This window comes from Phoca vitulina, unplaced genomic scaffold, assembly GCF_004348235.1.
Source record: "Phoca vitulina isolate PV1807 unplaced genomic scaffold, GSC_HSeal_1.0 scaffold41, whole genome shotgun sequence".
NCBI lineage: Eukaryota > Metazoa > Chordata > Mammalia > Carnivora > Phocidae > Phoca > Phoca vitulina.
The window spans coordinates 1,501,036-1,527,130 of NW_022589744.1; the positions used below are offsets into that span (position 1 = coordinate 1,501,036).

At 38.5% G+C, this 26,095-nt stretch overlaps 1 protein-coding gene across 7 annotated transcripts in view; it reads left to right on the forward strand.

Annotated features, from left to right (window-relative positions):
* The window catches only part of TLK2 (tousled like kinase 2), a 121,081-nt gene that overhangs the window by 63,768 nt on the left and 31,218 nt on the right, over window positions 1–26,095 (forward strand). For all 7 annotated transcript variants that reach the window (XM_032429934.1, XM_032429935.1, XM_032429937.1 and 4 more), the window contains 5 exons: window positions 10,676–10,771; window positions 11,984–12,076; window positions 17,470–17,580; window positions 18,545–18,681; window positions 24,045–24,197. In XM_032429934.1, the coding sequence (XP_032285825.1) occupies window positions 10,676–10,771; window positions 11,984–12,076; window positions 17,470–17,580; window positions 18,545–18,681; window positions 24,045–24,197 (590 nt within the window). The remainder of the gene's footprint in view (window positions 1–10,675; window positions 10,772–11,983; window positions 12,077–17,469; window positions 17,581–18,544; window positions 18,682–24,044; window positions 24,198–26,095) is intronic.

The window sequence follows — 26,095 nt, forward strand, 5'->3', positions numbered from 1 at the left end:
CCCTGGGATCATGACCTGAGCCAAAGGCAGACTCTTAACCAACTGAGCCACCCAGGCACCCCTCTTTATGTCTAATAAGCATATCAGATCTAATATGTCCAAAACTGAATTCTTCATTTTGTCCCCTTGCTCTAAACCCATTTCTTCCATAGTCTACCACATCTCAGTAACTGTCAACTCTCCTTCTAATTGTTTAAAAACCATGGAGTCATTCTTGTCTCTTCTATCTATTTTATATCTCAATTACAAATCCATCAGCAAATCTTCCTGTTGAGAATATGTCCAGAATCCTACCGCTTCTAACCCCTTCACTACTACTTGAACTAAACCATGTTCTCCCACTGAAGTTACGGTACTAGCCTCTCAGCTGGATTCTTTTCTCCAACTTTTGTTTCCTTTTAATTTGTTCTCAACAGATCAGAGTGATGCAGTCATGCCTGCTCAAAGGTGCTGAAAATGGCACATAAAGCCTTGCATGGCCTGTTTCTCCCCATTGTGCCATCTTTTACTGCCCTCTCCCTTCCCTACTGGATTCCATCTACACTGGCTACCTTGCCTCCTCAAATGCTACCTGGCATGTTCTCACCTCAGGGCCTTTGCACTTGGTGTGGCCTATGCCTTAACATTCTTCTCCCACATAGTAAGTAACCATGCCCTGTTCCCTCAGTTCTCTAGTCTCTGCTTCAGTTTACCCTGTTAGAGAGGCATACCCTAACTATACTGTAGAAAAGAGCAACTCCTCCCTGCCCACCCCACACAGTGTCTAGCTCCTGTGTCCTACTGTTTCTCCTTAGTCTTATCTCCAGCTGACCTGCTATAATTTACTTCTTTGTCTGACTCCTCCCTACCCCCCCACCCCCATGTAAACTCATCAGGTCAAGGACTTTGCTTTGTTCACTTTTGTATCTCCAACAGATCTTCTCTAACAGAAACCCGGGGCAATTCTATGTTGCATGAATTGATAAGACATCCTTCACGTATGTCTAGTGGAATGCTACACAGTTGACAGAAGAAGTGAGATAGGTATATATAGTTTTTTTTTTTTTTAAGGTTTTATTTATTTAAGAGAGAGTGCGTTCCCATGAGTGGGGCAGGGCACGTAGAATAAGAGAGTGAGGGAGAAGCAGACTCCCCACCGAGCAGGAAGCCTGATACAGGGCTCAATCCCAGAACCCAGAGATCATGACCTAAGCCAAAGGCAGATCCTTAACCAACTGAGCCACCCAGGCGCCCCTAGGTATATATAGCTGACCCTTGAACGACACGGGGTTAGGGCACCAATACCCCCCATGCAGTCAAAAATCATGCAGTATAATTTTTGACTTCCTAAAACTTAACTCCCAAAACTTTACTAATAGCCTACTGTTGACCAGAAGCCTTACTGATAACATAAACAGCTGGTCAACACATATTTTGTATGTTAATTATATTATATATGGTATTCTAAAAGTAAGCTAGAGAAAAAATGTTACTGAGAAAATCATAGGAGAGGTCACTTTGGGTGGCTCAGTCGGTTAAGTGTCTGCCTTTGGCTCAGGTCATGATCCCAGGGTCCTGGGATCGAGCCCACTATCAGGATCCCTGCTCATCGGGGTGTCTGCTTCTCCCTCTCCCTCTGCCCCTACCCCCCACTTGTGCTCTCTCTCTCTCTCTCAAATAAATAAAAATAAAATCTTCAAAAAAAATCATAGGAGAGGGGTGCCTGGGTGGCTCAGTCAGTGAAGCGTCTGACTTCAGCTCAAGTCATGATTGCATGGTCTTCGGATTGAGCTCAGCTTCCGTCTCTGCGCTCAGCTGGGAATCTGCTTGTCCCTGTCCCTCTTGCTCTGCCCCTCTCCCTGCTCATGCTCTCTCTCTTTCAAATAAATAAAATCTTAAAAAAAAAAATCATAGGAGAAAATACATTTGCATTACTGTACTTATCAAAAAAATCCACATGTAAGTGGACCTGTGCAGTTCAAAGCCCTGTTATTCCAGGGTCAACTGTATATGCTAACAATGAAAGATGTCTCCATGTGTGTTGATAGATAAAAATAGCAGGTGGCAGAATATTGAGTTTGATTCTTTAAATGTTTAAAATTACATTGCTAACATAATTATATGTGGTTTTTTATGAGGGCGAGGAGGGGCAGAGGGAGAATCTTGAGCAGGCTCCATGCCCAGCGTGAGCCCAGTGCAGGGCTTGATCTCATGACCTGAGCTGAAATCAAGAGTTGGGCGCTTAACCAACTGAGCCACCCACGTGCCCCAGTTTTGTATGTTTTAACATAGGAAATTTGATTTCTTTTTCTTTTTTTATTGAAGTATACTTAACATACAGGAAGTTTGATTTTTTTAAATTAAAAGTTAATTTTCTAAATTGTAAAATAGTACATAGATATGGCCCACAAAAAATTAAAGTGATGGAGAAGAGTGAAAGGGAAAGTCTTTTCCTTTGCACCTGTCAGAGATGTAACCACTGTCCACAGTTTTAGATTTTCTACTGATTTACCATTTTAACTTCAAATAATGTAACTCTTATTTAATTAACTTTAAACAAGATCTCTCTGCTCCCCATTATAGGAGATGAGTTTAACATATTCAAACTATCACCCAGCTGCTTTCTCATCTTTCAGTTTTTTAGTTATTGTCACACTATATGTGTGTGATATTGGGTTTTTTCCTTTTAACTATATATTTTATTTTAGCTAATTTTCTGTTTTATAAATTATTCTAAAACTTGAAAACACGTAAGGAACATTTATAATACTATGGTGGTTTCATTATTAGGCAAAGCAAAACCAAGTGATCTTACTGGATTCACAAAAAAAACCATCCTCGTTGTTGATTAAATTTGATCCATTGAGACAATTCTAGTTGTCAGGGGCTTTTGGATCTTCTTCTTCTTTTTTTTTTTTTTAATGTCAGGTTTATTATTTCCTTGAAAGCTACATCTTTTAACATTATATATGTTCTTAAAAGCTTTGATTTTTAAAAATGTACTTTTGTATTGAGTATTTTAAAGTACATTTCAGAAATCCTGACCCTGCTATCTCTGAATAACTTAACAGGCATTTTCTAAGAAATATTAACATTTTCCTAGATTGTTGAATTAACGTTATCACATTTACCTTTTATTGGTGTCTGTTCTTATGTAAAATAGAACTTTCCTCTCATCATCTGGCCCTATTTGGCTACACTGACATAGAGTTCCTCTAGAAAGGCAGGTTAAATGCTTAGTTCTTACCTTTTAATTACCAATTTTAATTTTTTGAATAAAATTTTAGGTTTTTTTTTTTTTTTAGATTTTATTTATTCGAGAGAGAGAGAGCATGAGAGGGGGGAGGGTCAGAGGGAGAAGCAGACTCCCCGCTGAGCAGGGAGCCCGATGGGGGACACTATCCTGGGACTCCAGGATCATGACCTGAGCCGAAGGCAGTCGCTTAACCAACTGAGCCACCCAGGCGCCCCTAAATAAAATTTTAATTTTTAAAGAAAGGAGTAGTAGCTGTATGAAATGGTGACAAATAACTTCCTCTTCTTTGATTATTATTCCGGCCTCGTGGGTTTTCATGGGTGTGTATCCAAAGGTATAATCAGTCCTCCTGGTGTTCAGCGGGTCACAGCCTTTTTTACCCTTTCATCAGTTGATGAACGTTTGTGTTGTTTCCACTTTTTGGCTATTATGAATAATACTGCTGTGAACATTCATGTCCAAGTTTTTGTATAGGCATATATTGTCATTCTTTTAGGTATATACTGAAGAGTGGGGTTGTTGGGTCATATGGTAACTATTTCTGAGGAACTGCCAAACTGTTTTTCAGAGCGGGTGTACCATTTTACACACCCAGCAGCAGTGTGTCACGTCCTTGTCAATGCTTGTTGTTGTCTGTTGTTTCGATTCTAGCCATCCTAGTCGGTGTGAAGTGACATCTCATTGTGGTTTTGATTTGCATTTCCTGAATACTAACGATATTGAGCATTTTTTCATTTGCTTATGGCCATGTGTATATCTTCTTTGGAAAAATGTCTATATAAATCCTTTGCCCATTTTTAAATTGGGTTGTCTTTTATTGTTGAGTTGTAAGGGTTTGATTTTAATTTTGAAGAAGTCCAGATTATCTATTTTTTCTTTTGTTACTTACGCTTTTAGTGTTGTAGCTACGAAGGCTTTACCTAACATAAGGTCATGAAACTCTCCTCCTGTACTCTCTTCTCAATGTCCTTTTAGCCCTTATATTTAGGTCTGTGATCCATTTTGTATTACTTTTTTATGTATGGTATCAGGAGTGGGGTCCAACTTTATTCTTTTGCATGTGGATATCCAGTTGTCCCAGCACCATTGGTGTGAAAAGACTCTTCTTTCTCCATTGAATTGTCTTGGCACCCTTGTCAGAAATCAGTTGACCATAAATGTAAGGGGTTTATTTCTGGACTCTCAGTTCTCCTCTATCGATCTGTAAGCCTATGCTTATTATGTCAATATCTCGTAGCTTTGTAGTAATTAAGTTTTGAAATCAGGCAATGTAATTCCTTCAACTTTGTTCTTTTTCAGGATTGTTTTGGCTGTGGGATCTCTTGCATTTCCGTAAGAATTTTAGGATCAGCTTTTCAGTTTCTACAAACAAACCACCTGGGATTTATAGCAGTTATGCTGAATCTATTGATCAATTTCGGGAGTATTGCCCTCTTAAGTCTTTCATCCCATGAACATGAGATAACTGTCCATTTATTTAGGTCCCTTTGTTTTCTTTTAATAATGTTTGCAGTTTTCAGTGTATAGATGTTACCCTTTTGTTAAAATTATTTCTAAGTATTTATTCTTTTTGATGCTATTGCAAATACAAGTTTTCTTAAATTTATTATATTTTCAGATTGCCCATTGCTAGAGAAATAGAGTTAATTTTTATATATTGGTCTTACATCCTGCAATCTTGTTGAGCTTGTGTTTTAGTTCTAATAATTTTAATGTAGGATTTTCTGTATATAGCATGATGTCTTCTGCAAGTAGAGATAGTTTTACTTCTTCTTTTCCAATCTGGATGACTTTTATTTTCTTGCCTCATTGCCCTCTAATACAATGTTGAATAGAAGTGGTTCAAGTGGACATCCTGTCTTGTCTTGTTCTTGATCGTAGGGGGAAAGCACATGATCTTTGACAGTGTTATGTTAGCTGTATGTTTTTTCAGAGATGCCTTTTTGGGGGTTGAAAAAGTTCCCTTCTATTCTGAGTTTGTTGAGTATCTTTATCATTAAAGAGTGCTGGATCAGGGAAATACAAATCAAAACCACAATGAGATACCACCTCACACCAGTCAGAATGGCTAAAATTAACAAGTCAGGAAATGATAGATATTGGCGAGGATGTGGAGAAAGGGGAACCATCTTGCACTGTTGGTGGGAATGCAAGCTGGGACAGCCACTCTGGAAAACAGTATGGAGGTTCCTCAAAAAGTTGAAAAAAGAGCTACCCAATGACCCAGCAATTACACTACTAGGGATTTACCCCAAAGATACAAATGTAGTGATCTGAAGGGGCTCCTGCACCCCAGTGTTTATAGCAACAATGTGCACAATAGCCAAACTATGGAAAGAGCCCAGATGTCCATTGAGAGATGAATGGATTAAGAAAATGTGGTGCGTGCGCGTGTGTGTGTGTGTGTGTGTGTGTGTATAGATGTGGTATATATACATACACATACAAACATACAATGGAATATTACTCAGCCATCAAAAAAAAAAAGAAATCTTGCCATTTGCAAGGACGTGGATGGAACTAGAAGGTATTATACTGAGCAAAATAAGAGAAAAACAATTATATGATTTCACTCATACGGAATTTAAGAAACAAAACAGAGGAGCATAGGGGAAGGGAGAGAAAAATAAAACAAGATGAAATCAGAGAGGGAGACAAACCATAAGAGACTCTTAATCATAGGAAATAAACTGAGGGTTGCTGGAGGGGAACGGGTTGGGGGAATGGGGTAACTGGGTGATGGACATTAAGGAGGGCACGAGATGTAATGAGCACTGGGTGTTATATAAGACTGATGAATCACTGAACTCTGCCTCTGAAACTAATAATATACTATGTGTCAATTGAATTTAAATTTAAAAAAATGAGAGTGTGCTGGGTGCTTTTTCTGTATCAGTTGAGATAATCATGTGGTATCTTTTTGTTCTTGAAGTCTCTCCACTACTTTTTTCTCCATTAATGCTGCTTGTTCTGTAGTAGGCTTTTTTACTCTTAAAACATACCTTTTTACCTCAGAAATTTTTATTTTACTGTTCCTTGATTATTTCTTTCTTTGTTCTTTTCCTCTGGAAAGTCTAATAGATTGTTTTGGAACCTCTGTGTTGTTCATGTTTCTTAACTTTTCTTTCCTGCTTTGACTTTCTGTTTTATCTTCTGAGAGATTTTCTTGACATTGTCTTCCAGATGACTGATTCTGTATTCAACTATGTTCATTTTATTATTTAGCTAATCTATTCAGTTTTCAAATTTTTGATAATCTATTTTGTTAAGTTTATTTTTCATGTTCTTTGCTGTTTTATCATTTTTATAGCTGTAGTATCCTTTGGCCCTCTTTGAACTTTTTAGTTTTAAAGTTGTTTTTATTGAATTATCTGTTTTCTCTTGGATCTTTTGTCTTTTCATTGTTGGATCTTCCCTTTTGTGCTGTTGGTTTCTTGAAAATGTGTGTTTGGGGACGCCTGGGTGGCTCAGTCAGTTAAGCGTCTGCCTTCAGCTCAGGTCATGATCCCAGGGTCCTGGGATTGAGTCCTGCATTGGGCTCCTTGCTCAGCGGGGAGCCTGCTTCTTCCTCTCCCTCTGCCTGCTACTCTGCCTGCTTGTGCTTTCTCTCTCTCTCTCTGACAAATAAATAAAATCTTTTTTAAAAAAAGAAAATGTGTGTTTGGCTTTAGTTGAATGAATTAGGGTGGTTAATAGAGGTTGTTGGCATGTCTTTTCCTGTCCAAGTGGCATAGTGCTGCTTCCCAAGTAGTGGGAGGGCTGACTGTGAGCTCTGAGTGTCCGGTAAACTTTGGGCAGAAAGACCAGCTCTTCTACAAATGTCAAAATAAGGAGGGCTTTGTTTTGATGAGTAGACTCTTTTACTCTCTAAGTACATTCCATTTCTTTCTCCATTGTATCAGTTGTGGAAGGTGGAGGTACTGTACTTTCTTTGCTTTTTTCCTCAAGCCACAGTATTCATACCAGGAGTCATCCCTCCCACTTTTGTTTCATTTTTAAATATTTACTTTTTTTTTTCAGCTTTATTTAAGACATCTGTTCTTGTGCTTTGTCCTGGGGTCAGAAGTGGTAGTATCCATGCCCCTCAGTATGCAAGGGGGGATCAAGGGGACCTTTACTGGACCTTATAGGTTTTAAATTGTGTGGTAATTGTCACATACGTACTCCTGATTTTTGCAAATGTAAGTCTCAGTATAAAAGCTTTTCAGGAACTCCCTTGAAAAGGCCCAGCCTGTTTCACTGTTGATGTTTTGAGCTATGAATTTCTTTATTTCACTTTTTCTGTCAATTTGAAGCCAACTACTTTTGAATGTTTCTTAAAATTTTAAATTTTAAAATATTTCTGATCCATGACTCTGTCTTGTTTCTTAGTGCTATTATGATTTCATTTTAAAAATATCTTTGCAGGGGCACCTGGGTAGCTCAGTCGTTAAGCGTCTGCCTTCGGCTCAGGTCATAATCCCAGGGTCCTGGGATTATGAGTTGGATCATCAAGAGTTGGATGCTTGACGGACTGAGCCACCCAGGTGCCCCAGTCATGTGCTTATTGGCTCTTATTATAATTATAGTTCTAACAGTCATATTTGTTTAGAAATACACTTTAAAAGAAGAGGATTGTAAGAGCAATCTAATGATAACTGAAGGAGATAATGCTCCTATACTTCAGTATAACACTTGAGGTTCATAATGATGACCCTTATTAACTATTAAGAGAAAAAAAAAAAAAAAAGCTTGGGGCGCCTGGGTGGCTCAGTTGGTGAAGCGTCTGCCTTCGGCTCAGGTCATGATCCCAGGGTCCTGGGATCGAGCCCCTCATCGGGCTCCCTGCTCCGCGGGAAGCCTGCTTCTCCCTCTCCCACTCCCCCTGCTTGTGTTCCCTCTCTCGCTGTGTCTCTCTCTGTCAAATAAAGAAATAAAATCTTAAAAAAAAAAAAAAAGCTTTGCTGCATCATAGGAAGAGTGAAGAACATTTTCAGTTATTTGGACTTCGCTGCAGCTCTAATCACAGCTCTAGCACTTACAGGCTGTGCATGTTGCTCGACCTCTTTGAGACTGATTTCACATTTTTTACTTCTTTGACACCCACATCAGTCTTCTCCCTTCCCCTTGTGTTCACCTATGTATTCTCTCCCAGGAATGATCTGATCATCTGCTCTCCTGGACTGCTTATTTCCTTCAAATCTTAACCCTGATACCACTTTCCCAAGGAATTCATCCCTGACTCTAGATTAGATTATGTGCCCTGTTGTATACTTTTATAGCACTTATCCCAGTTGGAATTTTGTGTTTATTATATGATTATTTAACAGCTTCTTTCAATAAATATTTACTGAGTGCTTAATAAATCTTTTCCAGGGGGTGCCTGTGTGGCTCAGTTCGTTAAGCGACTGCCTTCAGCTCGGGTCATGATCCTGGAGTCCCTGGATCAAGTCCCACATTGGGCTCCCTGCTCGGCAGGGAGTCTGCTTCTCCCTCTGACCCTAACCCCTCTCATGTGCTCTCTCATTCTCTCTCAAATAAATAAATAAAATCTTAAAAAAAAAAAAAATCTTTTCCAGGATTGTAAGCTTTATTAAGGCAGAATAATGACTGGGCCTGTGGGTTTTATGTCTGTTTTACTTGGTCATTGTGTCCCTAACACCCAACATAGTGCTCAGACATAGGGAGTGAGCAGTTGTTGAATGAATAAATACAGATGGAGATAATACTGCCTACCCTACTTACAAGGCTGTTGTGAGCCTTCAGAATGATTATGTGTATGAAGTGCTTATTAGCTTGCTTGTGGCCTGGTTGGGACAGTATCCCTAATTGTTAATGGGAGCTAGTCGGTCTGCTGTGGCTCGTGGGAGTGGTTCTTGTGGATACAGGTAGCCCTTAATTCATGCTCTCCCATTTACTAGCTCTCTGACCCTGCAGAGGTGCTTAATATCTCTGATTTGCATTTTCTTTATAAATGGAAATAATAATAACTTTTATAGGGTTTTGTAAGGATTGGCCTGTGACCATCACAGTGAAGCAGTTAGCGGACAGTAGTTACTCAGTAGGTAGTGGGCATAGCATTGGTCCAATGTTAATGAATAAGAGAAATAGGGCACCTGGGTGGCTCAGTTGGTTAAGCGACTGCCTTCGGTTCGGGTCGTGGTCCCGGAGTCCTGGGATCAAGTCCCACATCGGGCTCCCAGCTCAGCGGGGAGCCTGCTTCTCCCTCTGACCCTCTACCCCTCATGCTGTTTCTCACTCTCTCTCTCTCTCTCTCTCTCTCTCAAATAAATAAATAAATAAAATCTTTTTAAAAAAATAAGAGAAATAGTTAAGGAATATATAGAAAGTATCAGAAAATTCACATATGTGGAAACACTACATTCTCTGATAGATGGTAACAGTAGATGTATTGCCATTAGCCCATAATCCTCAGAATATCCAGTATTTCCCAATTATGTCTGTGATGGGTTGTATCATGTTAAGTTTAGTCTTGTTTTTAAGAGGACTTTGGGGGTGGTACGCCTGGGTTGAACAGTCAGTTAAGTGTCTGACGTCGGCTCAGGTCATGATCTTGGGGTCCTGGGATCAAGCCCCACATCTGGTTCTGCATTCAGCAGGGAGTCTGCTTGTCCCTCTCCCTCTCCCTCTGCCCCGTGCACCGCCCCCCCCCCCCGCCATCATTCTCTCTCTCTCAAATAAAATCTTAAAAAAGTAAAAGAACTTTTGGGAGTATGATTATATATTCCTAAATAGTTGAATTCTTTTGAGACTTAAGCCTTCCAAATTTTAAGATGCCTTAGAATGCCCTATCACTTGTGTATAAAAGTTATGATCATCCAAGTGACAGTGTTGGAAATCATCCTGGATTTTTGGACGACTGTGTGTTCATGGATAATGTGTGTGGATTTAGAAGATTATTCTGAATAGTAGTTCACAGTTCTTTCTGCCCAGAGTCCCAGGCATCCCCTGGGCATTGGATGCTTCATCAGCCTTTTCTGACAAAGGCATGTTGCCATATAAGTGAAAAAGACATGTTATTACAGGAATAACTTTTAATTTTCTTTAATTTACATATTTAAAAATTCGTTTGGGCACACTTGATACTTCAGACTATTTACAGGGACATGATCCATGCTATCATGTTAAACTTTGCTTCTCATTTAAATTGTTTTACTTTCATCTTGGCTATATGGCCCTGACTTCTGACTTTCATCAGAAGGAGTTTGTTTTATATAATTGTTTGCATTCATACAAGCGTTTGTGGAGGGGGATGCTTGGCTGGCTCAGTTGGTGGAACATGTGACTCTTGATCCCAGGTTTGTGAGTTTGAGCCCCACATTGGGTATAGAGATTACTTTAAAAAAAAATAAAAAATCTAAAAAACAAAGTGAAACAGCAAATGTCTATGGAGAAAGATGCAAAACTTTCTAGTGATTGGTTGATATACCTTTATTACAGGCTCAGCAAAACAGTCCCTCCTCTACGGGATCTGGCAACACAGAGCATTCCGGCAGCTCCCAAAAACAGATCTCCATCCAGCACAGACAGACCCAGGTAGGTTGGTGACCAATATACAGAGGAAAAGATGTGCTTAGGAATAAATGCTAACCACATATAAAATCTGTGAGTCCTCTCTTTGTCTTTCCTTTATTTCTCCGACCTTACCTGATTATTTGTGTGTATTTTACTCAGAACTTGTATTTTGAGTATTAAAGTCTTTTGGAAGGTGCTTTAACTTTTTGAGGTGTTTCTTTACCATTCTGGTGTGTTGCAGAGAAATGCTTATACTGTAGCATGGTATTGAAAAAGCACTTACTTTGGAGACCTCTAGGCCTGGGTTCAAATCCTGGCTCTACAACTTACACTATCTTTTTGGGCCTCAGTTCTTGAATACAAAACATCTGTAAAATGTGGTTGATTCTAGTTCTCTCAGACAATGTATGCAAAATGCTTATTAGGGCAAGCCTTTTAATACACTTCAGTGAATGTTAATTCCCTACTTTATGAAAGTAGTTAATTTATTCCTTGTACCTGCTTATTTGACAAGACCTAACTAGACTCCTTTAACATGTGGCACACGAACATAATTTCCTCCGTAAAGAGTTTTCAGAAACTCTTTTTAATTTAGGGAATGTTGTGAACGTTCAAAGTTAGTATCTGAAAAGGATAGTGGATACATCCTCCATTCTGTAGTGTTGAGCTAGCCAAATAAGTACACTGTGTTTTCTTGAAGCCTCTTGGCAGTGTGTTACCTTCAAGACAAGATGCTTGGCAATTTAAGAGAATTTCTTAAATCTTAAGAGCTATACAGTCTTCAGGAGTAGATTTTAATTTTATTTGAATGAGCAACTTTTGGACAGTTGAACCAGACTTTTGATTCAGAAAACTTCATTTCTCCCCTTCTGATTGTTCTTTGTTTCCACTAGGTGGCATGTTAGTTCTTTAGAGATTTAGGTCCTCTCTCCTCTGAACTCCTTTTCTATTCACAGTTAGTTTCATTTCTAGAGTAGTATGTTTCTGTATTGCTCAATGCACAATCATTTGAGAATTCATATATTTGATACCAGAGTTAACATGTGTTTGAAGTGCAGGTGTAGCAAAATATAAGGCTTAAAGAATGGGTTGAGAAAAGCAGATTTAATTTCTTTAGCCATGTGATTCCAGGCTGTGTTAGCAAGTGCTTTTTTTCCCCAGAAAAGTAATGAGAAAAGTATGATAACATGTAATATTTTGAGACTCATCTTAATTTGTTTTCTCTTTGTATAGTCTGACCTCACAATAGAAAAAATATCTGCACTAGAAAACAGTAAGAATTCTGACTTAGAAAAGAAGGAGGGAAGAATAGATGATTTGTTAAGAGTAAGTATTAAAATGTGGTAAGAGATTTTATAACAAGCACTGATTGATACTATGTATATTTGGATTATGCACATATCATAATTACTGTCAACCAAATAACAAATAATAAACATTTGGATATTTTCCTTTAATCTGAGGGAATCTTAGTAGGAACTAGGATCAAACCTATATTCTAAGCTTTATCTTTAAATTGGAAATCTTATGTTGTAGGATTTTAATATTTAAATATATACTAGAGAAATAGATACATGGAGTATGTGTTTCATCTGGAACTGTGAGAAACAACATAAAATACTGTTTCTATTCCAGAGAAGTTTTTGTAATTTAAAACTATTTCATAGGTACTTTTCAGCCCTGCTTTTGCATTTTGTGTCTTTTTTTTTTTTTTTTAAGATTTTATTTATTTATTTGACAGAGACAACAGCGAGAGAGAAAACACAAGCAGGGGGAGGGGGAGAGGGAGAAGCAGGCTTCCCGCTGAGCAGGGAGCCCGATGTGGGGCTTGATTCCAGGACCCTGGGATCATGACCTGAGCTGAAGGCAGCCGCTTAACGACTGAGCCACCCAGGCACCCCAGCATTTTGTGTCTTTTATATCAGTATTCGTCTAAAGGTTTTTGTGCTTACAAGAGAAACTTCAAAAATACCTAATCTGGAATTTAAAAGATACTTTTAGGAAATACACCGTGATATTTTAAAAAGATATTTTTCATATGCAATTTAGCATATTGACTGACCCCTTCTTTAAAAAACTTTGTTGGGGCGCCTGGGTGGCTCAGTTGTTAAGCGTCTTCCTTTGGCTCAGGTCACGATCCCAGGGTCCTGGGATCGAGCCCCGCATCGGGCTCCCTGCTCAGCGGGAAGCCTGCTTCTCCCTCTCCCACTCCCCCTGCTTGTGTTCCCTCTCTCGCTGTGTCTCTCTCTGTAAAATAAATAAAATCTTTAAAAAAAAAATTTAAAAATAAAAAACCTTTTTTTTATTATAAAAGCAGTATATGCTCTTTATAAATTTAGAGAATACTGAAAAATATGACACCCATAATTCCATTAACCAAGTAAAACATTTGGTACATTTCCTTCAGTAATTTTGAGCCATTTGTAGTGTGTGTATATATACACATATATAAATGCATATATAAATAAGTCTTACTGATGTATAAATAAAATTGATTAATAATTTTATCTTCTCCAGTGATTTAGAAGGTGTAGGTTTGATCATCATTTGTACTAATGCAGTAGTTTTCCAGCTGGCTCCATGGGGCCCTGAAGGTTCTGTTGGAGGAACCTCCAGGGCTCCCATGACACAGATGGGTGGGGATCTGCAGTTTTTCTTTATTATTGGGTAAGATGGTTTGAAGAAAGGGTTTTGTTTATTAACAATAATAGTAATGTTTATTAATAAAGATAATAAAAGTTACTGTGATTATCTCCCTCCAGAAGATTTTACCTCTAGTCTGTAATTATCAAAATCAAAATCAAAAAGTAGTGTATTTGACTCCCTCCTGTATAAAACCTGGAATTGAGCACATATCTAAACCATAAGCCCGGGGGTGCCTGGGTGGCTCAGTCGTTAAGCGTCTGCCATCGGCTCAGGTCATGATCCCAGGGTCCTAGGATCAAGCCCCGCTTCGGGCTCCCTGCTCGGCGGGAGGCCTACTTCTCCCTCTCCGACTCCCCCTGCTTGTGTTCCCTCTCTAGCTGTCTCTCTCTCTGTCAAATAAATAAAATCTTTAAAAAAATAAAAATAAACCATAAGCCCTATCTGAATAACATCTGATGTTTTTAGGCTATTATTACTAAATTATTTTAACATTTTATATAAGAATAATTCTTATATTACAAGCAGATTTATGACCTAATTTACAATAATTAGTTACACATGTTTGTTAAACTCATTGGCAGTATATTTTTTAAATCATAGTTTTTGTCTTCTTTTAGTTGACTGGAATACATTTTAAGTAATTAGTTTTCAAGAAGGATATTTCAGTGTTAAGTTTTTTGTTTCCTTGTAGATCTGAGAATTCTCTCTCTTGCCTTCCCATATAAAAGGTATTTTGTGTCATAACCTGTTAGCCTTCTCCTTTCACCGCCTTATTGTAAGACACACATACATACATGTGTGTGCACCTTTTACTTTTTTTTTTTTTTTTTTTTAGCATTTACTATTTCTGAGAAGACCGTGACCAAAGGAACAAACACTGTAATCTGTTTTTTGTGTTGATTATAGGTACTCTCTCCCCTTATTTTTGTATTTCAAAAAATTTTGCCAGGGTACATCTGTACATGGGTCTCTAAATTTTTATTCTGGAAGTGTGTGGTTATGCTTAATTTTTGCCTCTTTCTGTCTTACGTTGGCCTCTTCCTTGGTTTCTAGCTTGAACCCCTGATCTCTTCCCCTTATTTCTATCACTTCAAGTCTTATTTAATAAGATTGACCTTCTTTTCTCTATCTCATTAAACATTAATTTATCTTATATTTTCTGCTGTTTACTGTATCTTTTGTCAGTTTTGATTCTGTTATTTACATTTTTAGTTTACTTTTTCCCCTTATCTAATTCACTTTCTTAGTCTTTATGGTTTTTGGCTCTGATTTCATAGACACCATGTCTTTTTGTGTTTTATGGAATATGACAAGCTGTATTCTAAAATGTTCTTTTGATTCTTTAGGGAGATCATTTTCATCATTCTCAAGCTGATGTTCTTTTCCTTACTCAGAAATATTTCTACTTAGGTCTGTGTTTTGGTTGTTTCCTTTGCTCCATCTTTCAGCGAGGAGAGGCATATTTAGACTCAGCACCTACCTTCCGTCTTCCCTCGTTAGCACATGTGTTTGCTTGAGGTTGCTCTTATGCCTGTTTTTGTTCATATGGGTGCTGCTTGAATTGCCAGGGTTTTAATTAGGTAGACTGGGGGTTTAAAAAGCTCCTAGCCCAATTTCAGGACTGACAGGGTTTTGTCCAGAGAAGCTCAGCTGGACTGAAAAAGGATCATGGGCTCATCTCTTTTCTTCAGCCGACTGTTAAGATGGAGAAGATGGAGTATATGAAAAACTTGAATCCTGACTTAGTACTCTTTTTGAATTTTAAAAAAATGACTGCTTTCATTTTCTAGGAAACAGTATGTTCCCTTTACTCACCATTACCCGCCTTTTTCTCCCTTGTTTTCTGAAGGTTGTAGTCTTTTCTTTGGCTGTAGAACAATACCAAAGAAATGGAGGCGTCAAAAAGGAAGACACCAAAAGCAGCTGCCACATTTTCCAAGTTGATTAGCATTTGTGTTTCTGATCTGGAGGGGCAGGGAATGAGCGCTCCTTACGTCTCCTTTCAGGCAGGCATGGTTGGTTCGTTGGGTTTTTCCATTTTGGTGAGATGTTGGATAAGGCTGCATCAGGAGGCTGTAGGCAGGGGCTGTTTTAAACCTGAATACAAAGTTGTTCGTGCTGGAAAACCACAAAAATTTAGAGTTGCTAAAATTTTATTGTATTTTGGTACATCTGGGTGGCTCAGTCAGTTAAGTGTCTGCCTTCGGCTCAGGTCTTGATCTCAGGGTTCTGGGATTGGGTCCCGCATTGGGCGCTCTACTCAGCGGGGAGTCTGCTTCTCCCCCTCACTTTCGCTCTGTGCTCTCCCTCTCCCTCCCTCTCTCTCTCTATCAAATTTATTTTATTGTATTTTATTTTGTTATTTATTTATTGAAGTCTTTATTTATTTAAGAGAGAGAGAGAGCTTGCACAGGAGTATGTGTGCACACAAGCAGAGGTGGGGGGGCGGGGTGGGTAGAGGGAAAGGGAGGGAGAGAGAGAATCTTAAGCAGGCTCCATGCCTAGTGCGGAGCCTGACACGGGACTTAATCTCACAACCCTGAGATCATGACGTGAGCTGAAATCAGGAGTCAGACCCTCAACCGACTGAGCCAACCAGTTGCCCCTTAAAATTTAATTTTTTTTTTTTAAAGTAAGCTCTGCACCCAACGTGGGGCTTGAATTCACGTCCCCAAGATCAAGAGTTGTCGCATGCTCTACCGACTGAGCCAGCCAGGCTCCCCTGGAGTTCTTAAAAGTTTAAATAAGCTGCCAGAGTTTGATTCCATACATTTGATTATAGATTTTAAGGGAATCCTCACCTTCCAAAAGGAGATTGAATTTTATGTAAACATTACATAGTCTTTGTCTTACAGATTCTTTTTTTTTTTTTTTTTTTAAAGATTTTATTTTTAAGTGATCTCTACACCCAACATGGGGCTCGAACTCACAACCCTGAGAGCAGGCATCGCAGGCTCTACCAAACTGAGCCAGCCAGGGACCCTGTAGATTCTTTATTATGAATTAGTCACATCTACCCAAATGTACTTGCACTTTGCCTTTGATAGAGTGGTCCATAGAACTCTGTAAGAACGGATAGAAATTATACATATGAGTAGAAATTGGAGCTGGAAGCTGTTGTACATGGGCCACTTTAAAAATGAGGCTGTAAAGTCTCAGAAATTGCGTGTGCTGTAATATCTTCCATTTGTGCTTTTTAGTGTTTCAGAAACACTTATATCATTTGATTGGGAAATGCCAGATCTTTTTTCACAACTCAAGCACATTATTATAAAGTAGCATTTATTTCCTGAAAGAGTAGAGATCTTTTGTTAATACAAGAATAAGTTTAAAAATTGCAAGTCAAAATTGACCTTGGGTTAGTGGTTCTTCCCTTCTCTGTTATTGTAGGAGGTTTGACTTTTTCAAAGTATTTAGCCCATTCTCCTGACCACAGCTAAATTAACTGTGTATTTACATTCTGGCATTCTTGAGAACCGGGACCTCGTATTCATCTTGTTTGTTAGTTCTGTCTTATGCGGGCATGGGTGTGCCTGGCTTCTCTGGTAAGAAACATTTATGTAAATTCATGTCTCTTTTTCTTTGGAAACAAGAATAGAAAAACAAAAACAATTGAACATAAGAACATTATGTGGTTTTTAAAAAAATTCTGTAATTTTTTTATGTTTAATTATCCTTTGTAAGTATTTTGTGAGTGCTATAAAGTGCTTAATCACCTTTTGAATGTATTTTAAACATCTCATTAATTGTAGGTTTTTTTATTTTGCGACAGTTTAGGTATATGTGATGTACTAGATTTACCTGTAACTGCCTTTTGAGAGGAGTAAAATATGATCAGTAGAAAAACGTGCCCACTTGTAGAAACAATTCATCTTTACTAAATAGATAAGTTTATGAAGAGAGACTAAAGGAATGAAGTATTTGTTTTTTAAATCTGGTTACTCTTAGCTCTTTGAACCTTAATTTTGCTTTTGATTGAGCAATAAGAAATTATGTTTGGACTCCCTAAAAGCTGCTGATGTATTTAATCTGTCTTCCTTGGAGCTAATTTAAAAAATGTTTTCCCCTTGAAGGCCAACTGTGATTTGAGGCGGCAGATTGATGAGCAGCAAAAGATGCTAGAAAAGTACAAAGAACGATTAAATCGATGTGTGACAATGAGCAAGAAACTCCTTATAGAAAAGGTGAGTGTTGGGGTGGCCTGAACCCTGCGTCCCCGGACGCTCAGGGTGTGGCATTGCTGTAGCTCCCCACTCCTTACCTGAGATGAAAATATTTTAAAGTAGGGCTTTTTAGGAGAAGACTCCTTATGATTTGACAATTAGAATTCTTTCTTACATGGACACTGGCCCAAGCATCCAGAGTGATAATTTGGGGCATTGTTTTTGGTTGTGCCTTGCTTGGAATGGAATGTTGATTGGACAGGGACAGCTTGGCCTAGTTGAATTTATTTGCAGTGTCGCTCTCCCCCATTCGTACATTCATCCGATCATTTGAAGTGCATATCCTGTTACTACTGCAAACCTTTAGTAATAGTTACTCTTCCATTTTAGAGATGGTAATTGGAGTAACTTACATATATAATAATGTGATAATTTGTGCCTTAAAAAAGTTAAGTTGACATACACTTGTATGCAACTGCTTTAATTGGCTGTTGTTTCCTTTATTAGAGTAATTGATTAGCTGTGACTTGACTTTAATAGTTATTAGTAACTATTTCTTGAAAATTTTTTTTATTATATCCCTAGTATATTTATAGTCTATTGAAAGATATCAGTACTGCTAATGAAATAAATTATTACAAACTAGAGGTTTCTAACAGATTGGTGATTGCTTCTGCTGAAGTCTTTGGAATGCTGTTAAAAAGACAGGGAGCACTGACAAAAGGGAAGTAGGTTATTTTATTGATGTCAAAGATACTGAGGAGAATGTTGTTTTAGCTTTTAATTCATTAATTTTATAGAAAGGAAACCACTTTTTTCCATTAATACAGAGAATTTATTTAAAGTTTTAGGGTACTTCCTGAAGACCATGTAGAGTCAGCCAGTTACTAAACTTTGATCAGTATAGTGCGGAAAGTAAACACCATGCTATATCTGAGTTCTCATCAGAGAATAAAGTTCTTTTCTATTTGTCCTTTCCCCTAAGTCAAAACAAGAAAAGATGGCGTGTAGAGATAAGAGCATGCAAGACCGCTTGAGATTGGGCCACTTTACCACCGTTCGACATGGGGCTTCTTTTACTGAACAATGGACAGATGGTTATGCTTTCCAGAACCTTATCAAGTAAGTGAACTGCAGTGATTAAATTGCAGTTGAAAAGTTGCTTTAAGGGGCACCTGGGTGGCTTGGTCGGTTAAGCGACTGCCTTCAGCTCAGGTCATGATCCCACGGTCCTGGGATCGAGTCCCACATCAGGCTCCTTGCTCCGCGGGGAGCCTGCTTCTCCCTCTCCCACTCCCCCTGCTTGTGTTCCCTCTCTCGCTATGTCTCTCTCTGTCAAATAAATAAATAAAATCTTTAAAAAAAAAAAAAAGTTGCTTTAAGTTTTCTGTAATTGTAGTAATTAAAAATTCTAGCCATGGTAGTCCTCTTTTCATTCAGCTTTGGTCCCTACATGTGTAAAGAAACATAGGGAATGAGGTGAAGTCCTAGAAAAAATGACAAAAGTAATCAGAGAAATAGTAAATGTTCTACATTAAAGTTTAAAAGAATCAGAATTTGGGGCACCTGGGTGGCTCAGTCAGTGAAAGGTCTGTCTTCGGCTCAAGTCATGACCCTGGAGTCCTGGGATTGAGCCCCGCATCAGGCTCCCTGCTCAGCGGGGAGTCTGCTTCCCTCCCTCCCTCTGTCCCTCCCTCCCTCCCTCCCTCTCTCTCAAATAAATCAATAAATTAAATCTTAAAAAAAAAAAAAATCAATTGCTGAAGTTAAGGAAGAAAAATCGAGAACTTGACTTATCTTTTTAATTATGTAATGAATTTTCACGAGGAGTCAGCATGTTGATTCTGGGTCCATAGAAAAATGAAATGGGCAAGGACCTAAGGAGGAACGTCCTGAGTTAGGTATAAAACAAAATAAAACCCTAGAAGAACCTTACAGGATATGCCCCTGAGGCCCTTTAAGGAGACGGTGTCCAGTCATTAGAGAGTGGCTCCCTTAAAGGTAGGGGCTCAGGCTAGGGGCCAGCCACAGTGTGTATCTGTCAGCAACTTGGAATCTTAAGCACTCTTTCACTTTATCATAACTTTGGTTTGAAACATTCAAGTATTTACTTCAAGGAGGAAATTAACATTTAAAATCCTAAAATTCCAACTATGTAAATAGCTAAGATTAGCTCTGGACTTAAAAAATATATATATCTTTAGGTTATAGTATCTTTTGGTATATCTTATTTCTTTGTCTTTATTTGTTAGATTATTTTCATCTGAGACTGGGGGGAAGGGCATTGTGTTTTTAACTGTGGGCTCTCAGACATTTGATCTATAGGTCACCATGAGTTGGAGGGTTCCATAGACTGCTTTTCCTTTTTTCGTTCCTGAAGTAACTTACTGAGCAGTAATTGGAGAGTGTGGGACTCCTTTAATAGTAATGAAACATAAAGAAATAACAAATTTATAACTGAAATAAAGTACAGATACTGATCTTATTAATAATACTAACCCTGGATTGCACATTAGCAGTCACTTTTATACGTGATACATTACCCTCCATTTGGCTTAGGTATGTCTTTGCCTCACACATGTACCTTGAGTGTGTGTAATTTGGTGTGATAAGAGGTTAGCTATTGAGTCAAAGACACATTACCCAGGAAGACAAACAAAGCCTTTTGAGTTAGGGCAGGTGCCGAGGCTCAGAACAACATCCACTCCGAGCGCTAAGCATAGGTGGCTGGGGAGAGCAGAAGCGCACCAGGGCAGTGGACATGGCTGTACACCAAGGCCTGACACCCTGACCGGGGCCTGCAAATTGCCCTGAAAGTGGAACACCAGTTTCATTAGAATGAGGGGACCGGAAGCTATATCCCCAATACTGGCCAAAGCCACCTAGTGCTCACACTGAGTCCTAGATGTGATGGTGACTCCTGACAGTGGTTACTCTTTAGATGGCTGTCTCTAAAATGTCTAAAGACTTTGACTGAAAATAATAGTGTGTTTGTATAGAGATACAAAATGTAATTAATTTTTTTTTGAGAAGTGCTCACAGTTTTAGTTGATAGCAGTATTTTATCTTTTTACTTTGTAAACAGCCGCCCCGAGGCCCAGAAGGTTCTGGAAATCTTTCACAGAGTACAAAATGGTGACTTTGTGTAGAGCCATCAGAGCAGTTAGGACTGTCTAAATTAGATCCTTAACTAGGGATTGTTCCTCCTAGGTGGATAGCATTTTTTCATGGTTTTAGGTCATATAAATGACAGAATATCCATCTCTTTTCTTGGGCAACTGTTTCTGGCTGTTGTCTACTAATTACAGGTATTTTATTTTCTAGTTTCACTTTAATAAATTAATTCCCTTTCAGTTTTAATGCAGAAATTGAGATTCTTCATTTGTAAAGGCTATATTTGATATCCTCATAAATGATTATTCTCTGTATATAAGAAACTCCATGATACATAATTTGGTTAAAATGATGTCTAAAAATATGTGCATTTGTTTTTTAATACCTCTGTTACTGGTTATGTATAGTATGGTTGGAGTCTGGAATACAGTTTTACCGTTGAAGGTGCCTGTATTCATTTCCCAGGGCTACTGTAACAAAATGCCATAAATTAGGTGGTTTGAAACAACGTAAGTTTATTCTCTCACAGTCCAGGCCAGAAATCCCAACCCAAGGTGTTAACAGACCATACTTCCTCTGAAGCCTCTAGGGAGGATCATTCTTTGGCATTCTGTGGCTTGAGGCAGCATGGCTTCAATCTCTGCCTCCATCTTCACACGGTGTTCCCCCTGTGTGTCTCTGTGTCTTCTCTCCCTTTGTAAGGGCACCAGTCATACTGAATTAAGGGCCTACCCTACTCCAGTATGACCTCATTTTAACTAATGACATCTTCTTCGATGACCCTATCTCCAAAGGTTATAATCTGAAGTCCTGGGGGTTAGAACTTTAACATATCTTTTTAGGTGACCTACTTCAGCCTGTAATGGGGCCTAAGGCTGATTGTCTTTTGTTTTCTTTTAGAGGTAATGGCTTTTTAAATAGGGTTATTTAGATTGGAGTGAGACAGATTTATCAGATCATCAATACCTCTGTAAAAGATAGTGGAAGTACTCTCTTTCTATGGGTGATAAATGGCAATCATTCTCTAAAATTGATGCAGTGCAAGGATTTAAGGATCAACTCTAAAAGGCACTGTCATATGTGTTGGAGGTATAAGGCTTGATAAGACATGGTTCTTTTCTAAGAGAAGTTACCGTTTACTGATGTAATTCCCAACTTTACTCCCAAAATAAACCTAAATGAAGTATCACTGATGGGACTATCTTTAGATGATTTTTATTTGCAAGTATAAATAGCTAAATCATTTCAAGAATATCAAGAATTAATGTAGGAATCATTTTTATATATAATCGTGATCTCTGGTGCATCCTTTTTTATGTTCAAGCAGGTGTTCTCATTCTCAGAATATGCAGTTTAAGATTTCCCCAAGTTTTTAGCATCATTGTCCCCTGTCTTTATGCTTTATATATATGATGGTTATGGGGCCCCTTTCTTGGTGGGTCTCTGCAGATCAAATTTTTGGATTCTTACTAGAAACAATAGTAAATTAGTTTTATTTTATGCTTAATAAAGGTGATTGCTAAAAATCTATCTTCCAAAGCAACTGATCTTCAAAGACAAAACACTATGGCACTCTGCTAGCCCACTATAGTTTATAGCTTAAACTATATGTTGTATGGTTATCTCCAGAGAGCTCATTGTGCTTTGCACTCACATGGTCCGTGAAAGGATAGAAAAGGAGCCAAAGATATTTTACCAGTTTTTTGATTGGGAAACTCCTCTTAAGAGACAGTTCTGAGACATTGTTTTCCTTGAAGCATTCACTGAGTCAGAAAGAGGATTGTGATTTTACCTAAGGATTCTAGTCTCAATCCAGAATTCTTTCAAGCCATATACATGTATTTTGGTGGGGAGGCATATCTTTAATGATAGTTAAGAGGTTTTTTTCAGACAAAAACTCTTTTGAGTTATGATTCCATTCTGCTGTTAAATTGACATTAGTGACCAGCTCATCCTGATCCCAGTGGGATTGTATTATCAGATGAATGGTTTTTTATTTACAGTGCTTTGATTAGGTTAATCTTGCTCACAGTATTGTCCTTACAGATACGGGAGCATAAACTGTGGGCATCTACCTTGGAATTTTTTTGGTTGCCGTTCTTCCAAGAAAAATACACTGAGTGTAGGGAAGGTCAAGAGACTGACTACTGCAGTGTTCGTTCAGGGAAGAGGGTTGAATAGATCTCATTTGAAAACAGGTTAACAACTTAGATTCCATTATTCCGGGGCGCCTGGGTGGCTCAATCGTTGGGTGTCTGCCTTCGGCTCGGGTCATGATCCTAGGGTCCTGGGATCGGGCCCCACATCGGGCTCCCTGCTCGGCGGGAAGCCTGCTTCTCCCTCTCCCACTCCCCCTGCTTGTGTTCCTGCTCTCGCTATCTCTCTCTCTGTCAAATAAATAAATAAAATCTTTAAAAAAAAAAAAAAAACTTAGATTCCATTATTCTGCAGAAATGAAGATGGGATCAATAAAGGAGGTAGGAGAAGCATGGTAGAGAGAGAAGGAGAAGGGAGCTAGCATTTGATTCTCAACTAGGGTAGGTGATTTAAAGATTTTAATCTTTTAAATGGTTAATCCCAAATCTTGGTATATTTTTAATATGCCAGCTCTCCAAACCCTAATATCTGTTAGGCATACATGAGAGAAAGTGGTTTTCTTATATTGATATTTTTACTGACTCCTAATTTGCAAATGGGTTTATTATAGAAAGTTCAGACGTCTTATTAGGAAATCCTCTAATGGTGATGGTGTTAGATATCTGAAGAATCTTTATATATGTTTTTTGTGAATTCATTTTATGTCCCATACCCTAAGGAGTTTTTACGAGTTGCAAGGCCTCATTGTGCTTTCTCTGAACGTACTTGTTTTTGAAAACCTTAGTTTAGGGGTGCCTGGGTGGCTCAGTTGGTTAAGGGTCCTGGGATCGAGTCCCGCATCAGGCTTCTTGCTCATTGGGGAGCCTACTTCTCCTTCTCCCTCTGTAGCTCCCCCTGCTTGTGCTCTCTTGCTCTCTCTCTCTCTGACAAATAAATCTTTAAAAGGAAGTAAGAGAGAGAGAGAGAAAAAAATTCTTCCTTGAGTCAGAAAATAAGGTCACAGTGAAAATTGGATATTGTTCCTGCCTACTTTCCTGGTCTGAGAATAATCATAACTACTGTCTTAAAGCACAGACTCATTCCAAAAAAAAATCTTTCTGTTGTCGGTTATTTGACTCTTCCAACCTGAAGTTAAAATCAAATCTTTACTTGATTTAAAGGGGCTTATTTTTTTGAAGTTTATCAAAATCTGTGGGTACCAAGATATTTGTGTGTATTCCGCAGCTGTCTTACAATTTTTTTGACCTTCTGTGCAACATCTTTTATATCTCCAGGCAGCAGGAAAGGATAAATTCACAGAGGGAAGAGATAGAAAGACAACGGAAAATGTTAGCGAAGCGGAAACCGCCTGCCATGGGACAGGCCCCTCCAGCAACCAATGAGCAGAAACAGAGGAAAAGCAAGACCAACGGAGCTGAAAATGAAACGTATGTTCTTTATTCACGTGAACTGTGAGGTACCACACTCTCCCCCAAAATACTGATATCCTGTTAAGTGCCACTGGACAAAATGATAAATTATGGGGATTTCTAGAGCATTAGCTTTCTTTTTAGTTACATTAGTGGATTTACTCACAACTTATATATAAAAACCATGTAAAATTAATTCATTTTCTTAGTCCTGATCTTATTTAGGTATTTTCGAATGAGTGGGAGAAATAATTCACTTAACTTGACGTCATGGTCTTTGCCCACTCTTGTAACAAATGTAATGTCATCATGGTAGTCAAATGACATAGTTGCTTATGTGTGGTTCTGGGTTATGGTGCATTGGTACCATCTTGTGGGAATTACCTATATATTACTATATATTACTTACTTAAAATACGTCTTTTGCCTTTATGTTTTCATATCAGTTCTCAAAAACATATTAACCCATAATCCACCTCAAGTATAATGGTATTTGTACTATATCATTAAAAGCCCATGACATCCCATTCCAGTGAGAAGGATGGCTTAACTTAATGCCAGTACTCACTCCATACATACCTGATGTGTTGGGGAGCCTTTTCCTTGACATTCATTTAATAAATCTGTGTTAAATGCTTATTATACACTTGGCCCTGTTCTGGAGACTGGGGATACAGAGCTAAAGGATACAGCCCCAGCCTTAGGAGCTCACAGTTTATTTAGGGGAAATGAACAGATGAATAAACTAATAATTACATTGAGTGTAGTGATAAAAATACACACAGTGAATAAGCTTGGGAAACATCTTCATTCTTATAAATAAATATTTTAAAACTAGATTCTAAATTTGAAATACTTCCTTTCAGAAAGTCCAAGTAGGAGCCCAGATTTGAAAGAGTTTCTGGGCACATGTTGTACACATTAATCTGATCATTGTCTTCTTTTGCTATCACTCCCATATTTATTTTGTGAAGGGACTCTCCCTCCAGTATTACTTGAAAATTATCAAATGCTAGTGCTTAAGACCATTGGCTTAGGAGTAGTAGAAGGCAGAGGCTGTTTCCTAGCCAGAGAACAATAATTAGAATTCAGTCCAGGCCAGTCGTGTGTCAGTAAGCAGTTGCCATCTGGAGTCCTGTGTCACATCCAAGCTGGAAGGCTTTCAGTCCAGTTTTTAATTAGAGTATCTGTAACTTGGCTCATTCCTTTGGCCAGAAGCCAGAAACATTCCTCTGGAGCCTTAGAGTGAGTCACATTATCATTCCTGGTATTGAACCTATTTTAGGCAGGGAGAGTCCCTAGCTATGATTTTTCATTTCTCCCTTTTTTACTGGTGTGATATGGATTAATGGATGTAAGTATGTCTGCCACTGTGAAGAGACAGGTGTAACAGCCCTAGTGGATACATTTCTTCTTGTTATTCTTTTTATTTTATTTTAGTCAGACCTCAGAGACTATTTTGTAGCCCTACCTGGTTGATAGGATAGCTGTTTCTTCTTTCTCCTGCTATTTAGAGTATATCTAAATAATGACATCTGAAACTTAGAAGTATATGTGTGTACTTCTAGAGTATGAAGAGAGTGAAGTTGGAGGAGTAAGCTGTCACTTCTTAAAGGCTCATTCTTTTTTTTTTTTTTTTAAAGATTTTATTTATTTATCTGAGAGAGAGATTGGGAGAGAGCATGAGAGGGGGGAAGGTCAGAGGGAGAAGCAGACTCCCCGGTGAGCTGGGAGCCCAATGTGGGACTTGATCCCGGGACTCCAGAATCATGACCTGAGCCGAAGGCAGTTGCTTAACCAACTGAGCCATCTAGGCACCCTTAAAGGCTCATTCTTACGATGTAAGGGTTCAGTTGGGGTAGGTGGAACACAGAATAAGTGATCAGCCATCAAGTCAGCCCTTTGAGAATTGTGTT